Source organism: Xiphophorus couchianus, chromosome 19 (assembly GCF_001444195.1).
Source record: "Xiphophorus couchianus chromosome 19, X_couchianus-1.0, whole genome shotgun sequence".
In the NCBI taxonomy this organism is placed as follows: Eukaryota; Metazoa; Chordata; class Actinopteri; order Cyprinodontiformes; family Poeciliidae; genus Xiphophorus; species Xiphophorus couchianus.
The window spans coordinates 7263874-7277704 of NC_040246.1; the positions used below are offsets into that span (position 1 = coordinate 7263874).

Consider the following 13831-nt stretch of genomic DNA (forward strand, 5'->3'; position numbering starts at 1 on the left):
GATCTCAGATCTTTGCTCAAAGACACAAATAAACACGCAGCCTACTTTTATTTTGACAACCAGGACCTGAGTTTATAACATGTTGCCTGCACTCGAGATGCTCAGGATAGGCAAGCTGCATCAAATTATCGATCTTATCCGTTTAAACTTAGTGTTTTAATCAGGATTAAACCTTTAGAAAGCATAATCAGTTGCATCATAATGCTTGTATTCGCTTTTGTTCATTACGCTAAAAGCGCAGTGCAGAAGAAATGGCTTTGTGAAGGGACCGGTTCCCTTCTGGATCCAGGAGTCTGCTGGTGTGGAAGCACATCAGACTGAGACAGGTGGTGCATCGGTGGGCCTTGAAGCACACACTGCTGCTCTTTGTGCTTTAGGAATGTGCCTTATACAGCCCACACTGTCTCCAGATACCGTCTCGAACCTGAACATAAAGCTGTCTGGTTTTGTTCACTAAAAAGACGTGATGCCACACATCCAGGCCAAATGTGCATTCACATCGGTGCATCCATAAGACACAAGCGGACACAGGGATGTTTTTTTCATTTTGCTTATATATCCTGATTAAAATTAAAGGTGTTAATGTCTTGCCTTACTTTTTTTCCCCTTCTCTTCCCCTCAGCTTCCTTCCCCCTCTGAATTTCTTAAACTTCAGCCTCTTCACATCTTGTTCTCCTGCAGCTTGGGTTTTCCCTCCAGCGCCTCCACATTACTTTTTGCACCTCTTCTCCCACCCAGCCATCTTAACTATATCTCCTCTCCCCAACACTCCAGTCTACCGCTGCCTCACTTGGCTTATCACTTTGTCCTTCCCTCAACTTTCCTGCTCTTTCACTCTCACTCTTGGCTCCCTCTGTTCCTGAGAAGATTGATCACCTAATCTGGTGGTTTACCTACAATGCCCTGCAGCTCGTAGGAGAGGCGACCAGCGTAGAGAACATAAAGATAGTTGGACTATAGTTTGTAGTCTCAGCAGATTTTATTCCCTGAGATTCAGCATTGGTGTAATGTGAAAATGTTTAAACCAAATGAATATAGGTGTAATGAGATGTTGGAGCAAGAAAATACTAAATGTACAACAAAAAAAACTGACAAGTTGAAAGATTAAAAACTCACCGTTTTCTTCATAGCTTCCTATCAGTACTCAGTAAAAGAACTATTTCAGACTTTTACTGAGACTAAGCCTGATTAGAATGTCTTGATTTTTAAGTAACTGTTATTGAAAAAAGTTATTTTGGCATCAACACTAATCTTAAAATCTGAATAAATAGGCTAGTCAAACCTGGATTAACATATTCTGCACCCAGTACTAGATCAGCACCAATCAAACGTTTCTGGCCTGTTCTGATCTACTTTGAGGTCTGACTGGCTAATTCCTGCTTTGACCGATTCAAGTACATGTAAAAAAAACATTTACCACAGGATAAGACTATGCCTATTTATAGGTCACATCATATATACAGTACATGTCCTTTATCTGATTCTTGTTCTCTATCTGATTGTTGTTCAACTTAAAAAACAAAACTATGTGCTATTTGATGAGGTGTTTATGAACCGAAAACGGTGGGAGTTGGTTTTTATTTATGACTTGAACAGGAAACAAGTGTTTGGCATCTGGTCAATGATCAATTAATCAATCAAAGGGAAATAGTGAGGTTCTGATTTTTGGCTTTGTTAAAATCTTTGTTATAGAGTCACTAAAACAGTTTGTTGACTTTTTTTTTTCTTTGTTTTTTTTTTTTTTAACCAAAGCAAATAAGGATTTTCTTTAGTTTTTCCAAAATTATTCCGAAAACTACTACTTGACTCTAGAAAACCGGTTTATAGATTTTAATACAAGAAATAGATTTTAATACAAAATGTGCTGTTGACATTTCTGCCAGCGGTAGTGTAAGCAATTTAAATATTTTCAAGCAATGAACTGTCCACCTTTCATTTCATGTCATCAGATATTCCATCAATTCTGGATCATATTAATATTCAATAATAGTTTATCTAAGTCCTATTTTTGGTTTTGTTTTGGGGTTGCCAGCAGAAATGTTGCTTAATGTGTTTGGAACATGGAGGTGCCTGTGCAACGCAATCTGACTGCCAGCCATGCACACAGAAAAGGACAGTAATGACTCACCTATATAATAAGATACCTTACAGACCAGGCGACTATATATAGCAGACATGACTCTGGTGTTGCGTTTTCTGTCTTAACCCACTTTTCACCTACTTATCCACAGCAGCTGAACTCTGTACCTTTGACTCTTACTGCTGCTGATCATAAGGAGAAGAATAAACAAAGCATCAGGAGAAACTAATGTTGCTTGTAGTGCCACATGTAAATAACATGGATTATTTTTAGATTTATTCAGCTTGACCTTTTTTGCAGTTTAATGTTGTTTTTCAGATAATCTGACTAAATACATCCATCTATCCATCTTCTTCCGCTTATCCGAGGTCGGGTCGCGGGGGTAGCAGCTTCAGAAGGGAGGCCCAGACTTCCCTCTCCCCGGCCACTTCTTCCAGCTCTTCCGGGGGAATCCCAAGGCGTTTCCAGGCCAGCCGAGAGACATAGTCTCTCCAGCGTGTCCTGGGTCTTCCCCGGGGCCTCCTCCCGGTGGGACGTGCCCGGAACACCTCACCAGGGAGGCGTCCAGGAGGCATCCTGACCAGATGCCCAAGCCACCTCAACTGGCTCCTCTCGATGTGAAGGAGCAGCGGCTCTACTCTGAGTCCCTCCCGGATGACTGAGCTTCTCACCCTATCTCTAAGGGAGAGCCCAGCCACCCTACGGAGAAAACCCATTTCGGCCGCTTGTATCCGCGATCTCGTTCTTTCGGTCATGACCCAAAGCTCATGACCATAGATGAGGGTGGGAACGTAGATCGACCGATAAATCGAGAGCTTCGCTTTTTGGCTCAGCTCTCTCTTCACCACGACGGACCGGTACAGCGCCCGCTTGACAGTAGACGCTGCGCCAATCCGCCTGTCGATCTCCCGCTCCCTTCTTCCCCCATTCGTGAACAAGATCCCGAGATACTTAAACTCCTCCACTTGGGGCAGGACACCCCCCCTGACCCGGAGAAGGCACTCTACCCTTTTCCGGCTCAAGACCATGGCCTCGGATTTGGAGGCACTGATCCCCATCCCGGCCGCTTCACACTCGGCTGCGAACCGCTCCAGCGAGAGCTGCAGATCACGATCTGATGAAGCCATAAGGACCACATCGTCTGCAAAAAGCAGAGATGAGATCCTAAGGCCACCAAATCGGATCCCCTCAACACCTTGGCTGCGCCTAGAAATTCTGTCCATAAAAGTGATGAACAGAATCGGTGACAAAGGGCAGCCCTGGCGGAGTCCAACTCTCACCGGAAACGAGCCCGACTTACTGCCGGCAATGCGGACCAGACTCTGACACCGGTCATACAGGGACCTGACAGCCCGTATCAAAGGGCCCGGTACCCCATACTCCCGGAGAACCCCCCACAGGGCTCCCCGAGGGACACGGTCGAACGCCTTCTCCAAGTCCACAAAACACATGTAGACTGGTTGGGCGAACTCCCATGCAACCTCCAGGACCCTGCCGAGGGTGTAGAGCTGGTCCAGTGTTCCACGACCAGGACGAAAACCACACTGCTCTTCCTGAATCCGAGGTTCGACTGTCCGACGGACCCTCCTCTCCAGGACCCCTGAATAGACCTTGCCAGGGAGACTTAAGAGTGTGACCCCTCTATAATTGGAGCACACCCTCCGGTCCCCCTTTTTGAACAGGGGGACCACCACCCCAGTCTGCCAATCCAGGGGAACTGCCCCCGATGTCCATGCGATATTGCAGAGTCGCGTCAACCAACACAGCCCTACAACATCCAGAGCCTTAAGGAACTCCGGGCGGATCTCATCCACCCCCGGGGCCTTGCCACCGAGGAGCTTTTTAACCACCTCGGCGACCTCGCCCCCAGAGATTGGAGAGCCCAACCCAGAGTCCCCAGGCTCCGCTTCCTCAGTGGAAGGCATGTTGGTGGGATTGAGGAGGTCTTCGAAGTACTCTGCCCACCGACCCACAACGTCCCGAGTAGAGGTCAGCAGCACACCATCCCCACTATAAACAGTGTTTGTGCTGCACCGCTTCCCCCCCCTGAGACGCCGGATGGTGGACCAGAATCGCCTCGAAGCCGTGCGGAAGTCTTTCTCCATGGCCTCTCCAAACTCCTCCCACGCCCGAGTTTTTGCCTCAGCAACCGCCCGAGCCGCATGCCGCTTCGCCCGCCGGTACCCATCAGCTGCTTCCGGAGTCCCACAGGCCAAAAAGGCCCGATAGGACTCCTTCTTCAGCGTGACGGCATCCCTCACCGAAGGTGTCCACCAACGGGTTCGAGGGTTGCCGCCGCGACAGGCACCGACAACCTTGCGGCCACAGCTCCGATCGGCCGCCTCGACAATGGAGGCACGGAACACGGTCCACTCAGACTCCATGTCCCCCACCTCCCCCGGGGTGGGGGACATGGATGTATGTATTTATTTTGACTAAATACAAAATAAATAAATAAATAATTGGAAAAAAAAGACTAACTTATGTGAAAAGTTGTTGATTTACATTGACTGCATTTTCTGCCTGACTAATGCTAGGTTTGTAGAACCAAGTAATCACTTAAATTTGAAACAAAGTCATTTACATCATTTACAGTTTCAAAGCCTTTTTGTAAGGCATTGGGACTCCAGTGAACTGCAGTGAAAGCATTTTTTTTCAAAACTTAAGAAATCAGAAACTTTGATGAAGCCTTCTGGAATTGGCCAGCTTTAGAAAATGACTCTTAACAGCACATCCACGTCTGATCGAGGAGGTCACAAAAGAACCCAGAACAACTTATAAGGCGTTTGAGATTGGAGGACAAATGGCATCAAAGAGAAAGTTTTAAGGCAAAAACCACTACTGTATAAAACGCACCTCATTTCACATCTGCCAAAAATATCTCAATTACCCTCATAACCTTTTAGTAAATATTTTGTATACTGACTGAAGTGAAAGCTGTATGTCCTGGTAGATCTGATGTATCAGGATGACGATCTGAACCACACCTGCAGATCTGCCTTTGGAAGGTATTGGGGATGGTTTCTGAGTGGCCTAATAAAAGTCCAAATTTAAATTTGGTGGCATGACCTTAACAGATCATTGATACTCAAATATCCTCAAATGTATCCCGATTACGGCAGTAGGAAGATAAAACTAGAGTATACAAATACTTTTAACAGACTGTAAATGCTATGGGGTTATGAGGTAAATATGAGTGTGAACATAAAATTTTTAATGTTTCAGATTTAAGCATTCTGGTTTTGTTCGGGTTAGGTTTTGATTTTCTTGTTTTCTTGCAGCTACCCCTGCCTTCTCTCCAGAGCCCCGGCTAAGTGGATGTTGTGTCTGCAGAGTTATTAGCGCTGCTGAGCGTTTGCGCACACTCCTCCTCCTGTCTGGTTGGGCGCTGCTACCTTGGCAGCAGCCTATTGTGGAAGTGTGTGTGTTTACGGTGCGAGTTGTGCCAGTTTTGAGGACCAGCTGGGTCTTCAGAGATGGTGTTTGCACTCGCATTTGTTTCTCAGACATGATTGTAGGAGTTTCAGCCATATCCTGTTGCTTGTCGACTAAAACGCTCCGTTTTGACGGGGCGGGTGAATCGCCTAAATCACCACTGTCAGCTTTTTTTTTTTTTTGTCATCCACCTCCCATCTTCACTCCTTCAGGCTCTCTCCCTTCTTCCTTTACCTCGTCTCTCCACACCCCTTCTTCTGTGTGCGCCAAGGACAGCAGGTCAAGGAGACGGTGATGAGGTACATATCAGTGTGAACCAGAATGTAGATTAGTACCTCTCCAGACAGGGACACACACAAATATAGACACGCACACACATGAATGCACTCTCCTTCCCTTCCTGCCTCTCCCTTTTGCCATCCAGTGTTTATGTCTCTGTCTTTATCCCTGTGAAAGGTATCAGGCGGAGGTCAATAATGTGTTGAGCACTATTGATCTGTCCGGTAGGTCCTACGGGTGAGAGAGGGGAAGAGGGAAATGGAGAGGTATGGATCAATGCTATTCTGTATAACCCATCTACATACCGCGCTCTGCCACCCAATCAGATCCCGAGTCTTTTGTTCTCTAATAGATTATTCATCAGCGTTTGGGATCTGTACAGAGGCCGAAAAGCAAACACAACATAACGGTCCTCTCAGTGAGCCAAAACCCAAGATTAGAAATGTCCGAGTTGTAGTTTTCTGCCATAAGAAGTAGACGTTCCAGTGCTAAACCACTGCTAGGGCTAGTTGGTTCTTAACCAGTTCTTCAAAAAGTTAAAAACCAAGTCAAGACATTCTCATTTAAAACGTCTAGGCCAGTAAATGTTTTGTCATTTCTCTGTTGCACGCTACATATTGGAGTGAAGATAATATTTAACCGACATGAGTCGTAGGGTCACCGGGTTTCATATAGGGTATGAAATTTCATTGAAATACTTTTTAAAGTATGGGAAAGTATTGGTATTTAGGGACTTTGTCCATATAACTGTGTTTAAAAGTTTCATTCATCCATCCATCCATCCACTTGTTCATCCATCTGTCCGTCCATCCGAAAACAGGGATGATAGAAAGCAGGTAGATTTGAGGAGGAAAACATGGATGAATTACAATTTATATTGTATCAGCAACAATGCTGTTGATTAGTTTTCTAACTGCACCGAAACATTTAATTCACCTGCCAGATAGCAGTACAGAGCTCACACAAAACCTCCTGTAGTTTGTGATGATGTAGTTTTACTGTGAATAATTTTTTAAACAAATTTCTGATCAGCAGTGAGATTGTGATCAGATTTTAATCTCTTAGGAGCATTATTGGATTCCTGCTGGTCATTTACTATGTAAAAATCTAAGGTAACCCACAGGTATGTGTGCTTGGTCCTAAACTGTTGATGTGTTTTCTTAAAGGATTCACAAAAATAACTGAAACATATCCTGTTATAATATTATCAGCAATCAGAATGCTTCATTTTTGGTGTCATTGGCTTAAATGTGGTGTAATTGGCCGTTACAATGGGATACGGTTTGTTTCTAGTACAGATGGGGTATTATTCTCACCCAGGCTACATCAAAAAGCAGCTTTGGGAAGATGTTCCCGCTCTTTGCTGTGACACAGCATCCGTGCAGCTCCGTAGGGTAAGGCCATTAAAATGCAGTTTACGGTTTAAACAGCGTAAATATTTCTAGGCATTTGAAAATGTGTCCCATGGGTTTTGTTGAACTACCTTTAGCTGCTTTAAATGAAAGGAATATATTCTTGTCAGTTGTGCTTTATGCCAAGCATTAAAGCTTCTTGACTGTGTGATTCTTATGCTGTTCTCAGCAGCCGACTTTTCCCGAACTTGACAGCAGGAAGAGAAATTATTCAACTTAACTTTTAAAATAAACTAATTAGTTCATTATTAATGCCTCATTCCTCTACCTGCAGGTTTCTTTAGCATTAGAAGTTCTTGTTTACCTTCTGTGCTGACTAGACTTCCAATAGATTTATTTTCTGTATGAGTCACAATTTTTGCAAGATTTTACCAACAAGCTACTCTTTCGTTATGAAAACCAAAAAAAAAAAAGCATATTGATGGCACAAAAATAATAAATAAAAAGAAGTCTGTTGGATCCTTTTGTATTTCCTCAGGCCAGTAGGTTTTGATAAAGCCCGACTGCATGCAAAATCTACGCTCCAATCTCGCTGGCGGCAGTCGCTCGGTCTCCACACTCTTTAGTTTGCATTCGGTTTAGGTTGTGCAAATGTGAAAGTGGATGTGAAGAATTATTACCAGTGATGCTCCATAACAATAAGAAAAGATCTGCAAATTGACTAGAATGACAAAAAATCTTTTCTTTTTTTTCTTCCAAACAATGTCTTTTCCTGCTAGCCCTCTTTTTTTTTCTTCTTCTTCTTTTTCTTTCTCACTCCTCTATCTCCAAACTCACTCTCTGGATCTCTCTCTCTTTCTCTCTCTCTCTCCTGCATCTTCTTATTCTCTCTCTGCGCTCCTGGAGCGGGGGATGCCAGGGGGACAGAGTGCAGATAGGACCTGTCGCCATAGCAACAGCTTCTGCAAGCTGCTGACACCCTACTGTGGGGGTGGCGGGGGGACTGAGGGGGCTGAGAGGAGGAGCAGAAGAAAAGGTTGTGAGGGGGAGGCACAGTGTAACGGTAGGGGCACAAGGAGGGTTTGGGGTGGGGGCTGAGGGGGGGTCATTGATGGAGCAGAGGAAGCTGTACAGAGGACACAGGAAGGGGGTGGGAGGAGGCAAGGAGGCAGCGACCCCACGTCTACCCCTGGGATTCAGTGCCCTGCTCATGTTCACAAGCAGAATTAGCATAACGATGGGAGGGGGGTGCATTGTTTCAGTCTCTATGTGTGTCGGTAACAGATAAAGGAAGAACGGAGAGTGTTTGCGTACATGTGTGTGTAATTAGACGGCAGTCCTGTCTTCCTGGCGTACAGTAGCATCACATGGACGCCGAGCGCTCTGGAGGTGTGCGTGCTGTTGGATCGGGGGTCTTGAACCCCCTCCACCCCTCTGTTCTTGCCTGTAGCCTGCGGTCCTCCCCAGTCTGTCTCTCTGTACCGAGGGGCTGCACTTTATGAGCCTGTGATTCAACTCTTTGTGTGTCTGTGTGATTTTCCTGTTCATGTTTCTGAGTGCTGGTCTGATCTTTTGTTTTTGGTTTTTTTTCCCCCAGCTTGCTTATGTAAGCACTCTGAACATGTATTTTGTTTTACGCATGTTGTCAAGAACACAATGTATCATGTTTAGCCTGCTAGCTGCTCTACATCTCTTTCTGTGGTTTTTGTTACTACAGACTTTGCTACTTCTTCAGATCTGAAAAAGTATTGAATTTAATTTTAGGTTGGGGTTTTTTTTGGATTAGTTTATAATTAATATATTTATATCCACTGGTTTTATCATATATTAATTTGTAGACATGACAGAAGTCTGACCTTTTTAATTTACGGTAATAAAATCTCTCTGACCCAAATGTTTTTGTTTTAAGAAAAGATGCTGATAAAGTGTTATCAGTCTGTTCCTTTCTTTTTTTCTTCATTCCTTCCTAGCAGGTTACATGTTTAGGTCCTGAGTTATGCAGAAACGTATTCTAAATATTGGAGCTTATGTCTTTAAAAAAAGATAGAACTGACAGGTAAACTCAAAAATGTTGGTCTAGAAAGGTATGAACAAATCTGTAGGAATACTGCTTATTTATTTGACTCTAACAAAGGGAAACTGTTGTGTTACATAAGTTAAGTTTCCATTTAAACAAAGTCCTTAAATATTTTGCATGAACTGGTGTAACACAGGTGTTGTGATTTCATGCCCAGTGCGCCAGCGCTGTGGAGCGGAGGGTGATTTAGTTGTCGTCTGTGTGTTTCAGAGCGCAGCGGCAGCGCCGAGCCCGGTGATGGGCAACATGCCCCCCAACGACGCCATGCCAGGTGGTCCCATGCCTCCAGGCTTCTTCCAGGTATAACCCGCCTCCTCTCTGCCCACTTGTTACATTTTCAGTGTCTCTCATTCATCCCTTGGACCACTCTTCAAAAAATGACAAACAACCAAATTATTTTAAATTTAAAGGCAGTTTTGTAGTATGAAGACTAATTGTTCAGAAGTTGTCCACTGAATTTAACAAAATTGTTTTGTTTTACTGTCTGCTGGACAGAAAATAATACATAATTCTCAAATGTTTTTTTTATATATATATATATATATATATATATATATATATATATAAATACAGTACAGACCTAAAGTTTGGACACACCTTCTAATTCAATGGGTTTTCTTTATTTTCATGACTATTTATAAGGCAATAAATCCCACTTATTAACCTGACAGGGCTCACCTATGAAGTGAAAACCATTTCAGGTGACGACCTCTTGAAGCTCATCAAGAAAATGCAGAGTGTGTGCAAAGCAGTAATCACAGCAAAAGGTTGCTACTTTGAAGAAACTAGAATATAAGGGGTATTTTCAGTTGTTTTACACTTTTTTGTTTAGTGTATATTTCCACATGTGTTATTCATAGTTTTGATGCCTACAGTGTGAATCTACAATGTCAATAGTCATGAAAATAAAGGAAACTCATTGAATCAAAAGGTGTGTCCAAACCTTTGTTTTGTACTGTGTATATATATATATATATATATATATATATATATATATATATATATATATATATATAAATTTAAATCTGATAAGTGTGGCATGGACACACTTATCAGAGCACACTTAGCCCCTTTTGATACTTTAAGATACGTAAAATAAAATCAAGTACAACTATTACTTTCTGAAATCACCCTAATTATCTATTCCTAGAGTCAGTAGAACATTTCTGCAAATGCTTCAGTGTTTTGAGATTGAACAAAACAAAACTAAACCATATGGAGGTTATGAATCAACTTTCTAAGCTTTGAATATCTCACAGAGAACAATTTGTGTGCCTGTGTTTAGAGGTACCAGAAAATTGCAAAACACTAAACAGAGGTGTAAATGTTTCATAAAGTAGTTTTGATTTGTGGATACATTTTATTGTTATTTGCAACGTTCTCAGTAAGCGTGGAAAGATGAGACACAAACTCAACAAACATGTCTATTTAAGCAGTTCATTGTAATTATTATTATTATTATTGCAATTTTGGGAGTTTTATTTACCTTCTGAGTAAATGAGGTCAGTTATTTACTCAAAACCAGCTAAGACTTACTCGACCTGACTCCGTCCATTCATCTGTGGCTCGGCTCTCACTCCATCGACGCTTCAACCATCCCGTGTCCATCTCTCCGTTCCACCCATCCATCTCTGTTTCCGTCCCTCTCTGACCCGTCCCAGCTCTGTAGCGCCAAATGGGGGCGGGGAGGGGTTCCGTGTTGGAGAGCCTCTAAGAGCGAAGAGAAGGCGGCACACTGATGTGTGCGAGCACCCACAAACAAAAACACATGCTCTCACATCCTCTGCGAGGCAGCAGCGTGATGGACAGCGGTGGCATTTGGCAGGAGGCGCGATAAGGTAGCTGCAACGAGTGGGAGCTAAAACGCGGGTGACACAATATAGGAGGCAGGAAGAAAATTAGAGTGGAAGAAGAGGAGGGAAATGTAAAAGGTGGTTGCTACCAGCACAGAGGCCTCACATCCTCATGGTGCGCTGGCTCGTTGATGGTGAGGAATAGTGAAAGCACGACTGTAAATAAGGAAGGAGGGGAGTGGGGGGGTGACGACGAGAGATGCATGGAAGTGCTATTTTTACCGTCGGTGGGAGAGTGAGATTGGGCGCGGGTTTGTGTGTCTGTTGTGTTCAGGGGAACTTATGTTTCCAGAAAGCTGCCTTGCTTCACAACACAGTATGCAGAATCTTGTTTCTATTCTTATCAGTGCTGTGGTCAGTGGCATGTCTGACTCCAAAAGAAAAAAATAAAAAGCATGTAAGAAGCAACAAACCTACAAGTTAAGTGTTGCACGGGAGGCAAATCCTGTTTTATCACAATTCAAAGAAAATCAAGGCGACAGCTATAGAGATTTCTTCCACCTTATAGTTTGAGACGGGCTTTTGTGCTAGTAAGCTTTGAGCTTTGATCAGTTTGTTGCTTTGATAATTAAATATTTGATAACAGCAAGCTCTTACTTGTGTTTTTATTAAACATTAGGGGATTCCTTCACACATAACTTTGATTTAAATTAAATGTTTAGATATTCGAAGGCCGGTTTAGCACATTGTTTTCTGAACAATACGCTTGTCTTTTTTTACAGAACAAAATCACTTTATGGATTATTAAAAAGCATGCCTATATAAATTACCTCCATATAGAGATCCACTGACAACAGAGTTTTTTGTTGTTGTATGACTGTCATTTGTTTCTAACTCAAATTTCTGTTCAAGAGTAATAGCATTACAAATATTTCGAAAGGTTTCTGAAATGCCATTTTTAGTCTTCATTGGTCATTATTTATTTAAAATAAGAGCAGAGGCAATGTCACGTGGTGTTAGAAAAAAAAAGGTTTGACTTAAATTGTCATACACTTTTAAACTTTGCAAATTGTCTTTTGTCTCCTTTGTTAGCAATTAGCAGAGTTAGCTTGGGTAACATTACGCAAACAGTTTTCTGTGTATATTCTAGAAAATATGGTTTGTTTACTATATTAAATGTTGGCATAATGGCTGCCAACATTTCCAAATCCAGCATGTTGGCTTAAAGGTCAAAAGGGTAGAATTGTACAATCTGCCCTCTCATTTGCCTTCTTGTTGTCTGCTGAAAGTCTTGCTCTCTCCTGTGGCCCAAGTGAAATGCAGACCTGCCTTCTTATACTCCTCCTACCTAATTTTAAAGCTTCCACTTATACAGAACAAAGTCAGCTTATGTCTTCTTCCCTCAGTGACTGCTGCCACACTGAACAGCACTGTTGTCAGTTGCATTAAGCGTGGTGTGTTCACTGGTTGGAGGAAAAAAGGTTGGAACTGACTAATCCTCAGGTCGGGGCTGAAAATCAACCAATTTTGACCAATTTTAGGTTTAATTGTAGAATTAAAACAAATGTTACACAAATGAGCTTGTGTGTCTTCATGGTGTTCAGAAAGTTGATGGGATTTGAATCAAACATCAAATTAGAAATGATTATTGACCAGTAAAAGCCTGATTGGAGCAGCATTTGGCCCTGAACGTTTTGAGTCAGCAACCAGTTTGTGGCATAAGGTAGAGAGATGGCGCCATCTCATGTAATTAATATTATTTATGGGTCGCAGGAGGAGTTCCCTACTAATACATTTTCACAATTTGTTTCATTTGAGAATGAAGTCTGGAAAAAGTCTAGAATTTACTTTGCGTGTTTTCCACCTTGAAACACGTCGCTTATTAACACCTAGTTATTTTACTAATGTCAACACACTTTTGCACCAAATATTTGCATTTAAGACACAACCTGCTTTAGGTGACAGTGTTATAATTAGAGACAATAAACAACACTTTAATTGTTAGTAAAAGGCCATTTTTGTAATTGAAATCCTCAGCAATTGTCCTAAATCCAAGTTTCTACTTGGTTGAAAACCATCATGTGTTTTAAGAAAATTGACCCTACTCACAACATTCATACATTTTTTAAAATATGTTGAGGCACTGACCTTTTCAGGTAAGTCTCATTTGGCAATAATAGTAAAACAATCCAGTATTTACAATCTTTACTGGATGTTGCCATCTTTCTGGCTCCTCTTATCCTCGCACTGTCGTCTAAATCCGGTGTGTTTAGAGACAGAAGAGATGATCTGTCTGATCTGGAAATGTAACAGCTTACAGTCTGTTGTGGTCCTCTGAAGAATTGGTATCAGGGTTCATAGATCCATTGCAAAGCACATCATAAATGACAACTAAAATTAGCGCTGTCCAATCAGGGCTCATCGTTAACTCATCCACTGATCTGTCACAAGATTTAAACTGGTCACAACAGAAAAGGAGAGAGTATGCGACAACTGTAGACCTACGAAATGACTGAGCTCTTAAACTGAGCAAGGAGAGCATCAATCAGCAAAACAGTCAAGAGGAACCTGGTAACTCTGGGGGAGCTTCGGAGATCCACAGCTCAGGTGGGATAACATGTTGACAGTGTAAGTCATAGATATAACAAATCTGGCCACTTTGGAGGATTTGGTAAGCAGATAGTTGTTGAAAGCTGTAATTAACCCCATTTTCAGTTTAACGTAGCAAACATGGAAGAACGCACTCTGGTTAGACTAGACTGAAACTTTTTGTGGCTGCATAAAAAAAAACCTGCTCAGTGGTAGAAAACCCTGA

At 42.5% G+C, this 13831-nt stretch overlaps 1 protein-coding gene across 3 annotated transcripts in view; it reads left to right on the forward strand.

Annotated features, from left to right (window-relative positions):
* LOC114134103 (single-stranded DNA-binding protein 3) overlaps positions 1-13831 on the forward strand; it is a 48410-nt gene that overhangs the window by 22883 nt on the left and 11696 nt on the right. For all 3 annotated transcript variants that reach the window (XM_028000410.1, XM_028000412.1, XM_028000409.1), the window contains exon 5: positions 9434-9523. In XM_028000410.1, coding sequence (XP_027856211.1) covers positions 9434-9523 — 90 coding nt within the window. The remainder of the gene's footprint in view (positions 1-9433; positions 9524-13831) is intronic.